Source organism: Salmo salar, chromosome ssa18 (genome assembly GCF_905237065.1).
Source record: "Salmo salar chromosome ssa18, Ssal_v3.1, whole genome shotgun sequence".
NCBI classification, from domain to species: Eukaryota; Metazoa; Chordata; class Actinopteri; order Salmoniformes; family Salmonidae; genus Salmo; species Salmo salar.
The window spans coordinates 55,014,318-55,034,533 of NC_059459.1; the positions used below are offsets into that span (position 1 = coordinate 55,014,318).

At 44.6% G+C, this 20,216-nt stretch overlaps 1 protein-coding gene across 3 annotated transcripts in view; it reads right to left on the reverse strand.

Moving 5' to 3' along the window:
- The window catches only part of LOC106577495 (actin filament-associated protein 1), a 119,414-nt gene that overhangs the window by 42,871 nt on the left and 56,327 nt on the right, over nucleotides 1–20,216 (reverse strand). For 2 of the 3 annotated variants that reach the window (XM_045701280.1, XM_045701282.1), the window contains exons 2-3: nucleotides 8,102–8,230; nucleotides 7,598–7,680 (exon numbers count right to left, since the gene is read on the reverse strand). In XM_045701280.1, the coding sequence (XP_045557236.1) occupies nucleotides 7,598–7,680; nucleotides 8,102–8,230 (212 nt within the window). Of the gene's footprint in view, nucleotides 1–7,597; nucleotides 7,681–8,101; nucleotides 8,231–18,309; nucleotides 18,896–20,216 lie in introns of those variants that run through there. The other variant, XM_045701281.1, reaches the window with a different exon arrangement.

Here is a 20,216-nt window from a genome sequence, read left to right on the forward strand (position 1 = left end):
CCGAGAGAAAAAAAAGAGAGAGAGAGCGAGAGAGAGCGAGAGAGAGAGAGAGAGAGAGAGAGAGAGAGAGAGGGAGAGGGGGGAGATAGGATGGACTGTTCCCATGAGGTTTCAGTCAGTCTGTGTCAATCTGAACGCCTGGTGGCAATTATGACTGCCTAATCACGGCCAGCTGTGTGTGTGCGAAACATGGAGTACAAGAGTAAAGAAACTCCCCCTTCATCCTCTTTGTCTGATTCACAGATTTATGAGGTGAGGGTTGGGTAGTGTTGCACTGTATACCAAAACTGCTATACTTTTCCAATACAAGAACATTAAACATTTTGTTACTTGTGGTACTTCTGTCAAATGTGTCTCGCATCACATACGCATTGAGAGGGTCTAGTCATTTGACTGAATCTTCTCAAGGGGGCTGTAGCTAGCCAGGTTGCGCTTGCGCATGCAGCTGACACAGTGTGAGCCATTTTTGAGCAGCAAGCAAAAGGAGAGAAAATGCAGACAGCATAGCTTCTTCAAAGAGAAACATCATACCTTGTTGATAAAACTGGCTGCAGAAGCTAACTATGGGAATACTTTGATTACAGAGCAGCCCACGAAACAACTAAGCAAAATGTGTTACAAAGCAGTGCAAGGGAGGGTTAGTTCCAAAACATAATTATTATTTTTTTTTACTATTTTTGATTATTTTTGAGTGACAATGACATGAAAATATATTCAGAATGACATTTATGTGAGCATTATAATATGATTACACAACTCAAAGGCCAGTAGCCACTAGCCAGCCAGCAGCCCTGGGCGAAGCATTGCACCCTGGGAAGTGAATTGCACTCTGATGTGTAAAATCCATTGTTTTTCTATGGCCTATAGACTATCGCAATACAGAAGCTTCAGAAATGAGTTTCAAAGTGTCTTTTATGTCGTTTTGGAACTAAACTATTCATTTAATATACATTCAATTATTTAGCTGTAATGAATTATATGTCTAATGAATGTCATTTGACCCAATATTATGGCCATAGATGAGCAAATTAGCACTGAAATGTATCAAATTACATTTAAAAAATGTCTAGAGATAATTGGTTTTGCATAAGAAAAATGTTAGGTTTTCTTCTGTTATTTAATATAGTGTTTTATTTTTTGCAAGAAATTGAACACAGAATATCATATATTCTATTTGTTATTTTATTTGTTCTACCAGTAATCAACATTTTATTCAATGTTTAAAAAAAGTAAAGCCCAGTGGTTATTCTGTGTCTTTAACTAATATGTTATTTAATTTTTGGGCCTGGTATTGTTTCAGCATCGAGTATCATTTTGGTATTGAGTACCGTTTCAGTATCGAGTATTAATATACTAAACTGGGTATCAAAGTCAAAAATCTGGTATCGTGAAAACACTGGTTAGGGGTAGTTTTAAAATGACTCAAGAAGCTCCTCCACTTAGTGAGTGTGAGTGTGCGTGTATACCCCGAGTACTGCCAGTGACTGAAGGTCAAAGGAGGAGCTACATCAACTCAGCAAAAAAAGAAACGTCCCTTTTTCAGGACCCTGTCTTTCAAAGATAATTCAATAAAAAATCCAAATAACTTCACAGATCTTCATTGTAAAGGGTTTAAACACTGTTTCCCATGCTTGTTCAATGAACCATAAACAATTAATGAACATGCACCTGTGGAACGGTCGTTAAGACACTAACAGCTTACAGACAGAAGGCAATTAAGGTGACAGTTATGAAAACTTAGAACACTAAAGAGGCCTTTCTACTGACTCTGAAAAACACCAAAAAAAAGATGCCCAGGGTCCCTGCTCATCTGCATGAACGTGCCTAAGGCATGCTGCAAGGAGGCATGAGGACTGCAAATGTGGCCAGGGCAATAAATTGCAATGTCTGTACTGTGAGACGCCTAAGACAGCGCTACAGGGAGACAGGGCGGACAGCTGATCGTCCTCGCAGTGGCAGACCACGCGTAACAACACCTGCGCAGGATCGGTACATCCGAATATCACACCTGCGGGACAGGTACAGGATGACAACAACAACTGCCTGAGTTACACCAGGAACGCACAAACCCTCCATAAGTGCTCAAACTGTTCGCAATAGGCTGAGAGAGGCTGGACTGAGGGCTTGTAGGCCTGTTATAAGGCAGGTCCTCACCAGACATCACCGGCAACAACGTCACCTATGGGCACAAACCCACTGTCGCTGGACCAGACAGGACTGGCAAAGTGCTCTTCACTGACGAGTCACGGTTTTGTCTCACCAGGGGTGATGGTCGGATTTGCGTTTATCGTCGAAGGAATGAGCGTTACACCGAGGCCTGTACTCTGGAACGCAATCGATTTGGAGGTGGAGGGTCCGTCATGGTCTGGTGCAGTGTGTCACAGCATCATTGGACTGAGCTTGTTGTCATTGCAGGCAATCTCAATGCTGTGCGTTACAGAGAAGACATCCTCCTCCCTGATGTGGTACCCTTCCTGCAGGCTCATCCTGGCAAGACCCTCCAGCATGACAATGCCACCAGCCATACTGCTTGTTCTGTGCGTGATTTCTTGCAAGACAGGAATGTCAGTGTTCTACCATGGCCAGCGAAGAGCCCGGATCTCAATCCCATTGAGCATGTCTGGGACCTGTTGGATAGGAGGGTGAGGGCTAGGGCCATTCCCCCCAAAAAATTCTGGGAACTTGCAGGTGCCTTGGTGGAAGAGTGGGGTAACATATCACAGCAAGAACTGGCAAATCTGGTGAAGTCCATGAGGAGGGGACGCACTGCAGTACTTAATGCAGCTGGTGGCCACACCAGATACTGACTGTTACTTACATGTCTGTGAAACTTGTTCAGTTAATGTCTCAATTGTTGAATTTTGTTATGTTATGTTTACACATGTTAAGTTTGCTGAAAATAAACGCAGTTGACAGTTGACGTTTCATTTTTTGCTGAGTTCATTTTATGCTTCCACTAAGAAAACTAAGAGATCTAAGTATCCAGATCCCTCTCTACACATGGAACCGTTTCCATCCTCACCCCTCAAGGGTCCTGTCAATCAACAAGCATACCTTGTTTGTCAGCAGCCTCAAGGAACTCACTCTGTCTACAACCGACATTAACCCTTGACAATCTTTTCCTCAAGACTTTCATTTCCTGGAAGTAGGGCTCTGAGTTTTACCTGACACCCTGATCAGGAAAACTCCTGTCCTGGAGTTAAGAGCCCTTAGCCTGGTTAAACCAGACTGGGACCTGTACTCAGCAAGTGAAACAATGGTTTCACTGGTTTAACCAGGCTACAGGGCCATACCCTTGTTTACTAATCTATCTACTCTCGAGGTAAAGACAAGCACTAAGCACCCTCTATTCTACAGTCTGTGTGTTAACAGGAGTGTGATAGGGTGGTGACACTGTGTTGACGAACAACCACTTCATTGATCCCTGCATTCCTGTCTGGCCCTGACTGAGGACAGTGTTAGACTGGAACCACACAAGACTGGGGCTACTGTGTGGGAATGAGCAAGAGAAGGGAACTCTTAATGGGGTTGAGCTCATTCAAGGCCTCAGGTTTCAAAAATGTTTGCAGTGGTGAAAAAATCATCACATGAACACCTCCAATATGCTCTCTCTCTCTCTCTCTTGAGCATACACACACAGTACTCTTTCATACATTTTCCCTAACACACACACACACACATACACACAAACATGAACACACACACACACGAACACACACGAACACACAGATACACACACACAAACACACAGATACACACACAAACTCCTACACACACACACACACACCCCTCGCATACACCACACACAGGAGGGGAAGCCTGCTGGGTGGTTCAAAGTGAGGTTGATTTGGCTGGTTGGAATAAAATGCCCCAATCTTTGTCTATCTGATTAACAGATATCCTGTAAGGGACTCCTGACCCCTAATGATATTAGGGCCTGTGTGTGTGTGTGTGTGTGTGTGTGTGTGTGTGTGTGTGTGTGTGTGTGTGTGTGTGTGTGTGTGTGTGTGTGTGTGTGTGTGTGTGTGTGTGTGTGTGCTTTGGAGAAAGGGTCAATAAAAAGTCAACTGCCCTGGCACAAATAACAATTCTTAGCGACAGCGGTCCTTGCCTCTATCAACAGTCTCTTTCTCTGCTAATCGCTAAGTGAACCTAACTAAATGCCACCCATGTGACCATCATAACTCTTCTGTAGTGGCTGAGAGGGTCTGTGTTAGCATGTTAGATGACTTTGCTAAAGGATGTTATTATGCTTATTCTAGAAATTTCAGGACCGCTGACCCAACACAATGCACTGAGTGTACAAAACATTAGGAACACTTGCTCTTTCCATGACATACTAGACTGACCAGGTAAATCCACTTCAATCAGTGTAGATGAAGGCGAGGAGACAGGTTAAATATGTTTTCAGCCTTGAGACAATTCAGACATGGATTGTGTATGTGTGCCATTCAGAGGGTGAATGGACAAGACAAAATATGTAAATGCCCTTGAACGGGGTAAGGTAGTAGGTGCCAGGCGCACCGGTTTGAGTGTGTCAAGAACTGCAAAGCTGCTGGGTTTTTCACGCTCAACAGTTTCCCGTGTATATCAAGAATGGTCCACCACCCAAAGAACATCCAGCTAACTTGAGACAACTGTGGGAAGCATTGGAATCAACACGGGCCAGTATCCTTGTGGAACGCTTTCGACTCCTTGTAGAGTACATGCCTCGACAAATTGGGGGGGAGGGGTGCAATAATGGGATTTGAGTCTCAATTCTTATTACATTTATTATTCCTCCCTCTCTAACATACACTATTACCTACAGGAATGGAGGAGACAGAGTTACCAAAGGAGAGAGAGAGAGGGAGAGAGCATTGGAGGGGGAGATTCAATGTTTGTGAACTGAAACCAAAGACGGTTGAGAAGAAAAAAACACAGCTACTTGGACAGTTTTCCAGAGGTCAGCATTGCAATATAATGAATGGTAATTTCAAAGGGAGAGGAAGAGAGAAAGAGACTGTATGACCCCGTAACCCCTCCCTCACCCCTCTCCTCCTCCTCCTCCTCCTTTTCCTCCCCCTCCTCCTCTTCCTCCCTCAAAGTATTCCCGGGAAGTGCAGCCAGGAGTTCCAGAGTCCAGACACACACTAGGGTCAGGAGAGGAGGACAGAGGTAGGATGGTTCTAATTACAAACTGTACTGTAAGGGGTGTGTGTGTGTGTGTGTGTGTGTGTGTGTGTGTGTGTGTGTGTGTGTGTGTGTGTGTGTGTGTGTGCATACTCGTTTTCCTACCTTATCAGGACCCCAATGTCCTAACAATTCACTGACTGTCCTGAATTTCTTCAAATGCTATTTTGAGTTTAAGTGTTGGGTTAAGGTTTTGAGGGGTTAAGGTTAGGTTAAGGGTTAGGGTTAAGGTTTAGGGTTAGGGGTTAGGGAAAATCCCTTTTTTTTTTTTAAATGGTCAAACATTTGTACTCCCTAAAAAGTCCTGAAATGTCAAGAAAATGAAGCTGTGTGGATGTGTGTGCATGTCTCACACACTCCTCACCACAGCTTTGTAGAACAAGGTGTGGGTTATTGTCATGGTGAAGGGGGTTTATGGGATAGCACGGCACACCTGGATACGATCAGACATCCGCTTGGAGACAAATGGCACACACACACATTCTGTTGCCACAGCACACACACACACACATCCACATATATTAAACCCTGTGTTATTGATGAGTGTCAGGGGTTGGGAGGTGGTGAGAGAGCAGAAACATATCGATCTCAGAACTACCCTTCCTACTGATTTATAAGAGACTGTTAAAACGCCCTGAAACACTTCACATGGTTACAACACCCTCCAATATGATTGGATGTGACATTCATTGGACAGAGTACTGCATGCAATCTGGCTTGAGCTTATGCAACATGTCTCAATGTTTCAAGTTACTTGTGGTTGAAGAATGTGGAAGGAATTTCCTCTTGAATGACAATAAACATCATCAAGCGATCAATCAAGTTTATAGGCTGTGTTGAGATCTGATCCAGTACAAATAACTACCATGCCCAGTCAGATGACTACCACTACCATGCCCAGTCAGATGACTGCCATGCCCAGTCAGATGACTACCATGCCCAGTCAGATGACTGCCATGCCCAGTCAGATGACTACCATGCCCAGTCAGATGACTACCATGCCCAGTTAGATGACTACCATGCCCAGTCAGATGACTACCATGCCCAGTCAGATGACTACCATGCCCAGTCAGATGACTGCCATGCCCAGTCAGATGACTGCCATGCCCAGTCAGATGACTGCCATGCCCAGTCAGATGACTACCATGCCCAGTCAGATGACTACCATGCCCAGTCAGTTGACTACCATGCCCAGTCAGTTGACTACCATGCCCAGTCAGTTGACTACCATGCCCAGTCAGATGACTACCATGCCCAGTCAGATGACTACCATGCCCAGTCAGATGACTACCATGCCCAGTCAGATGACTACCATGCCCAGTCAGTTGACTACCATGCCCAGTCAGGTGACTACCATGCCCAGTCAGATGACTACCATGCCCAGTCAGATGACTACCATGCCCAGTCAGTTGACTACCATGCCCAGTCAGGTGACTACCATGCCCAGTCAGATGACTACCATGCCCAGTCAGATGACTACCATGCCCAGTCAGATGACTACCATGCCCAGTCAGATGACTACCATGCCCAGTCAGATGACTACCATGCCCAGTTAGATGACTACCATGCCCAGTCAGTTGACTACCATGCCCAGTCAGATGACTGCCATGCCCAGTCAGATGACTACCATGCCCAGTCAGATGACTACCATGCCCAGTCAAATGACTACCATGCCCAGTCAGATGACTACCATGCCCAGTCAGATGACTGCCATGCCCAGTCAGATGACTACCATGCCCAGTCAGTTGACTACCATGCCCAGTCAGATGACTGCCATGCCCAGTCAGATGACTACCATGCCCAGTCAGATGACTACCATGCCCAGTCAAATGACTACCATGCCCAGTCAGATGACTACCATGCCCAGTCAGATGACTACCATGCCCAGTCAGATGACTACCATGCCCAGTCAGTTGACTACCATGCCCAGTCAGATGACTGCCATGCCCAGTCAGATGACTACCATGCCCAGTCAGATGACTACCATGCCCAGTCAGTTGACTACCATGCCCAGTCAGATGACTACCATGCCCAGTCAGATGACTACCATGCCCAGTCAGATGACTACCATGCCCAGTCAGATGACTACCATGCCCAGTCAGTTGACTACCATGCCCAGTCAGATGACTACCATGCCCAGTCAGATGACTACCATGCCCAGTCAGTTGACTACCATGCCCAGTCAGATGACTACCATGCCCAGTCAGATGACTACCATGCCCAGTCAGATGACTACCATGCCCAGTCAGTTGACTACCATGCCCAGTCAGATGACTACCATGCCCAGTCAGTTGACTACCATGCCCAGTCAGATGACTGCCATGCCCAGTCAGATGACTACCATGCCCAGTCAGAGAAGAGTAAAGTGATGTAAAGGTGGTGATGTCAGAGGTTAGGGATCAGAGGTGATGTGAGGTTGTCTTACCAGCCAGGGTTGTGGGATCTCTGGGAGGGGCATCTGAGGGGGGGCCGGGAGGCTGCTGTGGATCTCTGACTTGAACGAGGGCTCTGAGAGAGAAATAGAGAGATAAAGAGAGAGATTTTAGAGACAGTAGAAGACTGCAAAGTAAACACAAGAAAAGGACAATAATTGGAATTTGGTTTCATCCATGTAATGTTTCTAAACAATAAGATGGACCAGAAAGAATTACATATAAAAGGGATTGAGGTGAACTGAATGGACAAAAGTTGTGTAATAGTTGACGTGCGGTGGTTGGGAGTCTGACCTTAACTGAACTGAGGTTGTGTAAAGGTTAAGTGATGGTTGTAGGTCTGACCGTGAGGTTGTATAAAGGTTGTGTTTAGGTTCTGACCATTAGCGTTGAGGACCCTGTGGAGGATGTTGGAGATGAGTGGGGTTGTGTAAAGGTTATGTGATGGTTGTAGGTCTGACCGTGAGGTTGTAGAAAGGTTGTGTTTAGGTTCTGACCATTAGCGTTGAGGACCCTGTGGAGGATGTTGGAGATGAGCATCTTCTTCTCCCTGACCCCAGAACTCAGATACTCCCTGTCCAGCAGGTCCAGGAACAGACGCAGCTCACACACCAACTCCTCCATGGCTGCAGAAAGACACAGGACACAAACAATAGAATGTTAGACAGCAGACACACTCGCAAACACACAGGCTATATTATACTCATGGGCCAGCAAAGGTGTAACGTAATAATGTGGTTATGACCAAGTCGATGTCAACACTCTCTGTAGGCTATACCGTTTCAACAGCATTCGAAGACTCTTGGGAAACAAACGCAACCTAACTGACGTATTCAAAGCTGTATGTAGACACCATGATTAAGAGTTGCCCAACCGAGGCTGGGCCTGGCACTAGACCTGAGGAATCTTCCCTGCCATCAAAGTTGATTTGCAGCTCTGGGAACATATACATTCACTAACCTTAGTAGACAAACAATAGGTACAGCCCATATAAAGGCATAGCTGGATGTTTAGGTGCGTGTGTGTGTGTGTCTTTCACTGGGAGTGAGAAAAGGGTATGGATCGCTTCACGTTGAGTTATGGCGGTGATATGCGTGTTAGGCTCCGCACATCAATCCAGAACTCCTCTGTAGATAAAGAACACACACACACACCTCTATCTTTAATGGTTCAGCCCTTTCAGTTCCAGCAGAGCGTGTAACAAACATGTTTTATAGCTGATGACATCATATGAACTCTAAATAGTGGACGTTCATTGACAGGCCCCTAGAAGTTATGGTTGGTTAGCTAAGCATATAATCAGAGGTCCTATATGTGGTTTGTTCCGTAGAGAATTCCCCTGGCCTCCCACTATGACAGAAAAACACACACTCACGATGAAACTATCTGTATCGTTTAACCCCTGCAAAGGCATAATTCCTCACAGACCATGCTCGTGTGTCTTGAATGATTCCATTAAAATCAGTTCAGTTGAACTCTGTGAGGAGCAATACAATTTCTAGGGTGGTATATTTTGATACACCTATTGAGTAATGCATTATGTCATAGAAAATGGTAATGCAATTATCCGCATCCCCTCCACATGTGAAATCTGACTGACAGCTAACGAAACGGTTTGGAATGTTCAACACACAGCAGTACAGAGTGATTCGGGCATAGTCTCAATTGACATACAGCACGTATTGTTTTTGCCAGACACCTGCGATGATATAACATCTAGTAGGCCCTATAAAAGCCTGAAGGACCCCCTTGACAGCTCTATTAATGATAGTGATGTACAGTTTGGGGATGGTGGCCTAAACCTTTGATCAGTGCGTCTGGCATTGAGATCGGTGCATACCGTTGTCTGCCAGAGACATTTACGAGGTTAGAACACATATCCATATTTTACTCTCACAGCTATGGAGAAGACTGGGGAGTCTTTCTCTATAGCTGTACAAACAGCAGCTTTCACACATTCCTGTTGTAATCTTATTATCCTTTAAGAGAGGAGGGGGGAGAGAGAGGGATAGAGAGACAGATACCCATTTCAGACAGAAAGTGTGGTATATTTCCTGTAATAAATATAAGGCAATGTTTATATGACCCACTTTCAAACAGACCCTCATTTATCACTTTCTTGCTGGTACACTGCAACAACACAAAAATCAAGTTGCTTCAAATTATTATTAAGTAACTGGTTCCACAGCCATGCTACATTAACAAAAAAATATATATTTGGCCCAAACCTACCTCTAACTTGACATAACTTCTCATATGTTCATTCAACTATAGATTATATTTGGGGGAGAAAAGTGCTGTGCAAAAGAAGTGCTGTGGAACTGGTTACCAGTGGTGAAAAAGTACCCAATTGTCATACAAGTAAAGATAACTTAATAGAAAATGACTCAAGTAAAAGTCACCCAGTAAAATAATACTTGAGTAACAGTCTAACAGTATTTGGTTTTAAATATACTTAAGTATCAAAAGTAAAAAGTATATATATAATTTCGCATTCTTTACATTAAGCAAACCGGATGACACGATTGTATTTGTTATTTACGGATAGCCAGGGGCACACTCCAACACTCTTAATTTAATTTACAAACAAAGCATTTGTGTTTAGTGAGTCCGTCAGATCAGACTCAGTAGGGATGACCAGGGATGTTCTCTTGATAAGTGTGTGAATTTGACAATTTCGAAATGTAACAAGTACTTTTGGGTGTCAGAGAACATTTATGGAGTAAAAAGCGCATGAATTTCTTTAGAAATGTAGTGGAGTAAAAGTAAAAGTTGTAAAAAATATAAATAGTAATGTAAAGTACAGATACCCCAAAAAAACGACTTAAGCATTACCTTAAAGTACACACACAGACACAAACCTTGCTTTGAACATACAATGTTTTCAACTTACATATTTTACACACGTTGACATACATGATTACATTGTGCATGTCCATTTATACAGTAATTATTATTCAACATGACCTCACTTGAGATTTGAACTCAAAATCTCTTGGTTCATGGCAAACCTCTAGGTTCAATTATCATTTCATCTGACTACTCTCTCATCATTGACTTGATTTACTTATTTCAGTCATTTTAGGGTTTTCTGTATAGTAATCTAAATGTTGGTGGGTCATATTAGTCTGTTTTTAATGTTACTCCTTAATCACTATAATAAATAAAATAGCTGTTCTACAGAGAGAGAGCGAGGATTTTAGGCTGGGTTTCAATCCCTATTATATGTAATTCTGTTCCATTTTATTGTTAAGAAACATAACATGAATGAAACCAAATTCCATGTATTGTCCCTTCTTGTGTTTACATGTATAAGCACTTGGTGACAACAACTGATGTGAAAATAGCTTTTTTAAATTAAATTCTAGCGAGAGGTGGGGCATAGCCAAGGACTAAACAAGTGCAGTTGAAGTCGGAAGTTTACATACACTTATGTTGGAGTCATTAAAACTAATTTTTCAACCACTCCACAAATTTCTTGTTAACGAACTATAGTTTTGGCAAGTCGGTTAGGACATCTACTAGGTGCATGACAAGTCATTTTCCCAATAATTGTTTACAGACAGATTATTTCACTTATTATTCACTGTATCACAATTCCAGTGGGTCAGAAGTTTACATACATTAAGTTGACTGTGCTTTTAAACAGCTTGGAAAATTCCAGAAAATTATGTCATGACTTTAGAAGCTTCTGATAGGCTAATTGACATCATTTGAGTCAATTGGAGGAGTGCCTGTGGATGTATTTCAAGGTCTAACTTCAAACTCAGTGCCTCTTTACTTGACATCATGGGAAAATCAAAAGAAATCAGCCAAGACAGGTACAAAAGTACCTATATCCACAGTAAAACGAGTCCTATATCGACATAACCTGAAAGGCCGTTCAGCAAGGAAGAAGCCACTGCTCCAAAACCACCATAAAAAAAGGGGTTTGCAACTGCACATGGGGACAAAGATCGTACTTTTTGAGAAATGTCCTCTGGTCTGATGAAAAAAAAAATAGAACTGTTTGGCCATAATGACAATCGTTATGTTTGGAGGAAAAAGGGGGATGCTTGCAAGCCGAAGAACACCATCCCAACTGTGAAGCACGGGGGTGGAAGCATCATGTTGTGGAGGTGCTTTGCTGCAAGAGGGACTGGTGCACTTCACAAAATAGATGGCATCATGAAGACGGAAAATGATGTGGATATATTGAAGCAACATCTCAGGACATCAGTCAGGAAGTTAACGCTTGGTCGCAAATGGGTCTTACAAATGGACAATGACCCCAAGCATACTTCCAAAGATGGGGCAAAATTGCTTAAGGACAACAAAGTCGAGATATTGGAGTGGCCATCACAAAGCCCTGACCTCAATCCTATAGAAAATTTGTGGGCAGAACTGAAAATATGTGTGCGAGCAAGGAGGCCTACAAACCTGACTCAGTTACACCAGCTCTGTCAGGAGGAATGGGCCAAAATTCACCCAACTTATTGTGGGAAGCTTGTGGAAGGCTACCTGAAACGTTTGACCCAAGTTAAACAATTTAAAGGCAATGCTACCAAATACTAATTGAGTGTATGTAAACTTCTGACCCACTGGGAATGTGATGAAAGAAATAAAAGCTGAAATAAATCAATCATTCTCTCTACTATTATTCTGACATTTCACATTCTTAAAATAAAGTGGTGATCCTAATTGACCTAAAACAGGGGATTTTTACTAGGATTAAATGTCAGGAATTGTGAAAAACTGAGTTTAAATGTATTTGATTAAGGTGTATGTAAACTTACGACTTCAACTGTACCCTTCTTATTTTTGTTGTTGTTGTGTGTGTGTGTGTGTGTGTGTGTGTGTGTGTGTGTGTGTGTGTGTGTGTGTGTGTGTGTGTGTGTGTGTGTGTGTGTGTGTGTGTGTGTGTGTGTGTGTGTGTCTTGATGTCTGACAGGTCCTTAAACACTACTCTGCCTTCTCCTGTCACTCCGATGATAGAGGCCCTAGGCAGTGTGTGTGTGTGTGGCGCTGGTCCTGAGTTGAAAGGCTGTCACGTCCCCAGACTAAACACAGCAGAAGGGGTGGGTGTGCTACAGACACCATTTGTAAATGAGAGACAGACAGACACTGTCAAATACACACAACTACAAACTCAGGACAAGAACATAAACCAGATGTTTTTCCCTCTCACCTTAAATAGCCTGCATTTTCCATAACAAAATGTGTTACTATTCTATTAAGACACACTCAAAATGTCATACAGGAACTAAATATAGCAGTACATAAGTACGCTGAGAGTACAAAACATTAAGAACACCTGCTCTTTCCATGACAGACTGACCAGGTGAATCCAGGTGAAAGCTATGATCCCTTATTGATGTCACTTGTTAAATCCACTTCAATCAGTGTAGATGAAGGGGAAGAGACAGGTTTAATAATTTTTAAGCTTTGAGACAATTGAGACATTGTGTATGTGTGCCATTCAGAGGGCGAAGGGTCAAGAAAATATGTAAGTACCTTTGAACCAGGTATGGTAGTAGCTACCAGGAGCACTAGTTTGTGTCAAGAATTGCAACGCTGATGGGGTTTTCACTCTCAACAGTTTCCCGCGTGAATCAAGAATGGCCCACCACTCAAAGGACCTCCAGTCAACTTGACACAACTGTGGGAAACATTGGTGTCAACATGGGCCAGCATCCCTGTGGAACACTTTCAACACCTTGTAGAGTCCATGCCCTGATGAATTGAGGCTGTTCTGAGGGCAAAATGAGTGCCACAACTCAATATTAGGAAGGTGTTCTTAATGTTTTTGTACACGCATTGTTTATTTTTCACATTGTGTAGCCTAAGTGATAGGCAACCTACAAAACACAACCCAAACTCACCCTTACAATACAGGAAAACCAGTGGGTGTATTTACAGAAATGAGAGAGCGCATCGTCATTATCCATCCTATAAGCAGTCTGTATTGAGCTATCGTACGACGCCCACATGTGTACTACAACTACTCGTCTAGACCATATATCATAAAGCCTATGTAATCTGACATCATGTCTGTTTGAGAAACTCGAGCCAGGCTTCTGAGGGAGCTCTGGTGTTCTTTGGATCAAGTGGTAGCCTGCTCCACTTTGATGTCTGATGATAGATGATAGATCCCGCCCAGACTCTGTGTGTTGACTGAGCCAATGGGCATAAGATACTCCAGACCTGGACCAATGACAGGCTGGTTAGTGTATGCACTGCGGACATGGACCACCAAACATAGATTGTGTGCAGTGCAGGTACGCTTGAGTTTACTATTCCATAGAATGTCAATGGTAATCAGCAAATGCAATATATTGAGTGTCATTGTGGGATATAGGGAACTGCCAAATAATCTGTTGCGTTGTAGGCAGAATGTTGCAGTTGGACGTTTGTGAAGTTAATTGGGGTGGTTTATGGTCTGGCGTCGCCATGGTTACCATCCTCGCGTCAGTCGTTCACCACACAACAGGGCATCGCTCAACGCTGTTTGCACACAGCTCCTTATATCAACCCCCAGCGCACGCGCACACACACACACACACACACACACACACACACACATGCTACAGCTGGCTCATCCAGCTGACCCTCCTACTGTGCCCCCCCTCCTCCTTCTGCCCTCCTTCTGCCTTCTGCCCCTCCTCCTTCTGCCTCTCTGGAGGGCTTCCCCCTTCCCTCCCTCTCCCTCCCTCCCTCCTCCTCCCTCCCTCCCTCCCTCCTTCCCTCCCTCCCTCCCTCTCTCCTCCCTCCCCCCCTCTCCCTCCCTCTCCTTCCCTCCCTCCTTCCTTCTCCTCTCTCCCTCCCCTCCCTCCTCCTCTCTCTCCCTCCCTCCTTCCCTCCCTCCCTCTCTCCCTCCCCCTCCTTCCCTCCCTCCCTCTCTCCCTCCCCCATCTTCCCTCCGTTGGGGTGAACTGAGTGCCTTACTCCGGGGTCTGAGTCAGCACATTTCCTCCAGCCGGCCTACGCCCACATTCAGAGAGAGGAAGCCCAGTGCGGGGGAAACACGCTACCTCCCCTGGGCCCCTGGAACTCTCTCCCTGGAGCCCCTGTTTGACCCAGAAAAGCTAACCTGGGACTCTTTCCGTAGATTACACAGCAAGTCAGATAGAAATGTGATGTGTAGAACATACATGATTCTCTGTCATTTAGAGTAGGGAATCGTGCCAGTTCTGTACGTCATATTTCTACCTTAATAATCCTCTAAACTCCGTGAAGACAAGAGTCGGCCTGCAGGCCACGATCACCCCAATCAAAAGGGTGAATATCATATCAAATCACGGTCATAGAAACGCAATGAGCGTTTAATAAACCTTCAATAGAACACTCATGCTTCTGGGTCCTTTCCCCTGAGAACCCAACCCATGTACTGTAAGATGATGAGATCAGTGGCTGCATTAGCTTATGACGAGAGACAAGCACTCGCTATCCTGGTCTGTAATTACCAGGGCTCTGGGTTCCACGGGGAATGCCAAGGGAACATCACGGTGGACTATATCATCTCTATCACTTACACAGGTGGTTTTACAAGCAGATGTGCCAAACCACAAACATCTGAGTCGGACTGATCTGGACCTCAAAACCTACCCCTCATCTGAGAGAAGGGAACCAGAGTCCGTAGTTCATAGAGCGAAAGAGAGGCAGGGGAGAGGGAGAGAGAGAGAGGGTAGGATGGAATGGAGAGGGAGGGAGGGAGAGAGAGAGAGCGAGAGAGCGTGAGAGAAAGAGTGAAGCTCCTCCAGTATCTGTGTAAGGGGATAATTACAGAGCACTCAATGTGAAAGCGCACCACTGAGAGGGGATGGAGGGAAGAAAAGAGAACAGGAGAGGATGGTGGTTAGAGGCTCTGGATCTCGAGTTGGACTCATCTTTCTTGGAGGAATGGAGGGCCTGAGGAGACTTGGTGGTGCCAGGGGATGGCATCCCATCCCAACCTGGACTGTAGTTATGTCACCGGCCATTTGCATTCAACCAAGAAAGAAAGAAAGAAAGAAAGTCGAAAGAAGATAGCGTGGCTGATGTAGTCTATCCGAGTCAGAAGGAGGTTGATGAGATGAGCATTTAGGCTCCCATGCCATACTTCAAGTTTGTGGTAAAGCTAGAGCCATCCATGTGTTGGCCTAAAGCCAAGTTAACTGGTGTGACGCTCAAAGGGAAACCGCTCCACTTTGATTGACAGCTCCTAACCAGACAGTATTTAAAAGCATCTATTCCCATTAGACTCCACCCAGCACAGACCACAACCCCCTTTCCACCCTTTCTTCCATCAGTTCCATTTTCAGTCATGTTGTTGGTGTTTTTCTCAAGAGCTACTCTTGCCCCCCCCCCAATTTGGCAATGCCAGACCCCACCAAAACCCTCTCGCGATGGTGTTGGTTCTATCCGGACCAAATGTATATCTTCACCCCAGACAGATAAACTAGCTAACCACCTCATCCTCTTATAGATGCTAAGCCTTTTATATCAGGCTAAGAGATAATCAGAGATGATCAACAACTTCGGTTATTGCCCTGAGGATATTGCCAAAGAAAGCAAGAGTAGTTATTTATGATTGCCAATGCTGCATGCATTCGGAAATTAAATCAGATGGCCCTGCAAAACCAATGTTACATCGAGCCTAATCGTGGTTTACCGATTTATGTTTTTCGTAATCTGTCCACATGCAATTGTATCAAGTCAAAAGGCTTTGGATTTGTGTTGGATAAAGGCACAGTCAAACTATATGATAGCCACACCATATGACAGTCACAATGCATGACAGTCACACTGTATGACACAAGTCTTATATAAGTCTACATATGGCTCTTCATCACGATGGTTTTCCAATGTGCATAAGGCTATTGACAGGAATGGAGGTGGCCAGGGGTCTCCAATTAGGGTTGGAATTAAAGTCTCTGTGCCTGCATGCCAGTTCACTGACAGATTGACTTTGATAAGGGGGGATTATGAACTCATTTTTCTTCCTCTCTCTTCTCCTCCTCTTTGGATCGGGTTTTCCTGCCATTGAAAGGGGGTCCCGTTTATCTTTTGACACAAGAAAGCCTTTAAAAATCCATCATCATTGGGGTGCTGAGTGGGGTTCTAAAAGAGAGGGGGACTCCCCATTCGCTAAAACAGAACCAAATGGGCCAACGAACGAAGGGGGCCAAATTGCTGACACCATGGCCACATCACAGGCACCCAACGCGGTGCCAATTAAAGCCACATCGTCTGAGGGTTTCCGACCGAGGGGAAACTACGATAATAAACACATTAACACTCCATTCATATTGCCCCCAAAATGGCACCACGTAAGAGTTTTAGAAACAGGGAGAGAAAGTGATTTCTTTCCAACTGCCAAGTTTGCCTGCTGCTAGTACCCCCCACTTGTGGATAGGCTGATCACAAGGCAAAACTTAAAAACACCCTCTCCATGTCCCAGCCCTTGAGCCAAAACACACTTCCCACATTCTCATGTGGCGTGGAGATGAGATTACAGCATTACGACACAATGGATGTCTGTCGGTGACCCTACCAAACGTTAAGCTGCGATAAATTGCCAAGCTACCTGATACCACGCAGCTGCCAACCCGAGGATAGAGGAGGGTAGGAGGGTAGCAGAGGAGCCAGGTTTTGTTATTGTAGGGACACGGTCTCCTGCAGAGAAACAAAGACATATGGAGCCACTTGGTGTTGTCATACCACGACTATGTTGTTGACCTCAGGGAAAATCTTACATTACCTCCAGGTTGACCTTAGGTATGTGGGCCTATGTAACGGATGAGTTGAGTGACACCACCACGATCATTTGTGTAAGTAATATCATCGAAAAATTGCTTAATTTGTAAAGATTAAACCTTACCGGAGACCAAAATCTAATTTAGAATAACATTGGAACATAAACAAAAGCGTTCCATGACTGTTATGATATATTATAAACTATGATGCCCTGATTGAATTGGTGGTACGGCAACAAAAGTAAACCACCCAAATCAATGAGCTCGTAAAACTCATGCACAGTATACTGTAGCAGCTCCAAGTGCGCTCCCCTGGAAAGAAGCGGTCACTGCTCACCTCGTCCCGCGCCAGCGGGCGGCAGCTGCGCCCAGCGAGGGCACAATCCAGTGATTATCATGCGGGACTGCCTGGACGCTGAGAGGGCTGCTATTCATCAGTGTTGCCCGGGGTCAGAAAGGGGAGAGGGCGGGGAGGGCTCAGGTTGCAACTAGCTACTCTAGTCGCGACGCATAATTCCATGGACAACAAAACCACGACCCTAATGACACTGTCAGGAGCCAGGGGTGGCCAGCAATCTTTCCAGGCTCCAGCTCGCGGCAAACCTCTCGCTCTCTCTGTTATGAGGGGAACTATTATTATAACTGCACACAGAATAATTCATTTAATGAGTTTTCATTATAGCAAAGCGGCAATGACAATTTACAATGCGGGGTGATAATGATTTGCAACAATGCATTGTTTATTATTAGGATATAACGGTTACATTGTTATTATACAATAACAGGCCTAGTCTAATGCATCATCAATGAATTATATATAATTATATTTTCACTTCCAGTAAGTGTGTTGGCTATTGAACTCGTTTCGTTTTAAACCAGCAGCTCTCAAGGGGAGATTGCAAATGGATGTGTCAGATACATATCAATATTTACAGTGGCCAGCTGTTGAAGCCGTGAACCAAAAGCGCATGCTGACGTTTGAATACACTCACCCCTGGAAGCGAACAAAATGGGATCGCTCCGCATGGTGGCTTCCCAACGCATCTAAATCCCAGCAAACAGAAGCAGGCGAGTGCCCGGCAGCTGTCGAATATCAATAAAAATCCCTCTCTCCGCGGGTCAGCGGCCAACGACGGACCCTTGTCTGTTTCTTTGAGGATAGATTTGCCCCGCGATACCAGCTCTGAACAGGCTTTCTTCACCGTGCGCTTTACGACCAACCGGCAACGTCTCCGTCACGAGTCTCCTTACAAACTTTTCTCCGGCTTTTCCCTCTTTGCTTCCTTCCTTCCGTCCTCCTCCCTCTTTCAAAACCTACTCAAACTGCCTGTGCCTGCATGGTCTGCTCAGCTCAGAAACGGAGCGGATCTTGTTTGAATGCTTGCATCTGCAGTCTGTTACGGTGCTGACAGGCGGCCAATAAAGAGAGGGCTAGTCGTGCCTTGCAAGCAAGCGCGCCGAGGGCAGACTGAACTTTTCTAATATCTCCCCCTCTCTATCTTTGCTGAAAGGTGAGACGCGACCCCTTTTCTCTCCGCCCAGCTCTCTCTCTCGGGCTCGTATTCCAGTGTGCAGTTAACGAAGGGAAGAAAATGTAAAAACATCAGGCAGGCAGGGCTAGCCCAGTTCGGAGTTCTCCCCCTTTTCCTCAGCGGCAGATGGGTTATTGAACTCAGGCTGGCTCGCCCCTAGGGATGGGGAAAATCGGCAGTTTATGGTAATAGTAGGTCATTAAGGACCGTCCGCGTCTCTCACTGCATCCGTCACACGGTTTTGTGTCCAGAGGGGAGAACAACAGCCAGCCAATGACAGATGTGAGAGTGGGGCTCAAGTTGAAATACAGGGATACTGTATAATACCTCACCCAACTCAGACTCAACAAAACAAGGTCTGCTGTATTGCATAGTTTAGGTAGACTGTAGCCTAGAAACGCTGGTTCAGAACTGAAAAGTTTTACCATGTGTAAATTGACACATTGAAACGAAATCATATGTAATTAAGGCTTTTCTGGACTATAAACTAAACACTTGAGGGTGTGTGCCTAGCTATGCAAAAACAAACCGACCTAACCTTCACTTCTACTGTATGTTAGTAGATTAGAGGTTTGGGTTTGGTAAAAATTGTCAGAAAAGGACCACACACATTTTGGGGTAGGAGCTGATTTCTTTGGGCAGGGCTGTCAAAACAACGTGGTAAAATCCTCAACAAGAAGCCCTGTGGATTTTCATCTCATTTTTATTTTCCAACAAACAGTCAAGCGAAAACAAAAACACAGCAAGACACAGGTTGTCAATAATGTAGAGTATTTTTAAGGCCCTAGTAGACCCTAGATGGCATTCCTTACAGCTAGTGTTCATTATGGTACGCAGGGTATTATGGTATGCAGTCCAGATGCACCCACCGTGGGTTAATTGCAATAGTGGGAGGAGTGCTTCTTGAGTTGAGAGCAGACTTTAGGTAGTGTGAAATAAAACCACAAATGTTGCTTCAGGGAGGAAACTGAGCTTTAGGGTGGTAAACAAATGGCCTGATTGCACTGATTATAGTGTTAAAGATGTGGTGCAACGGATGGGCCAATTGGAGGTGTGTGTGCATGTGTGTGTTAGAAACGATATGAGCTATAGTGTGACCATGCAAGGTGTGAACCTTCAACCTTGTTTGACTGCACACCCTCAAGTGTGCACACACAGTACCAGTCAAAAGTTTGGACACACCTTCTCATTCAAGGGTTTTTCTTTATTTTTACTATTTTCTACATTGTAGAAAAATAGTGAAGACATCAAAACTATGAAATAACACATATGAAATCATGTAGTAACCAAAAAAAGTGTATTTTAGATTTGAGATTCTTCAAAGTAGCCAACCTTTTGCCTTGATGACAGATTTGCCCACTCTTGGC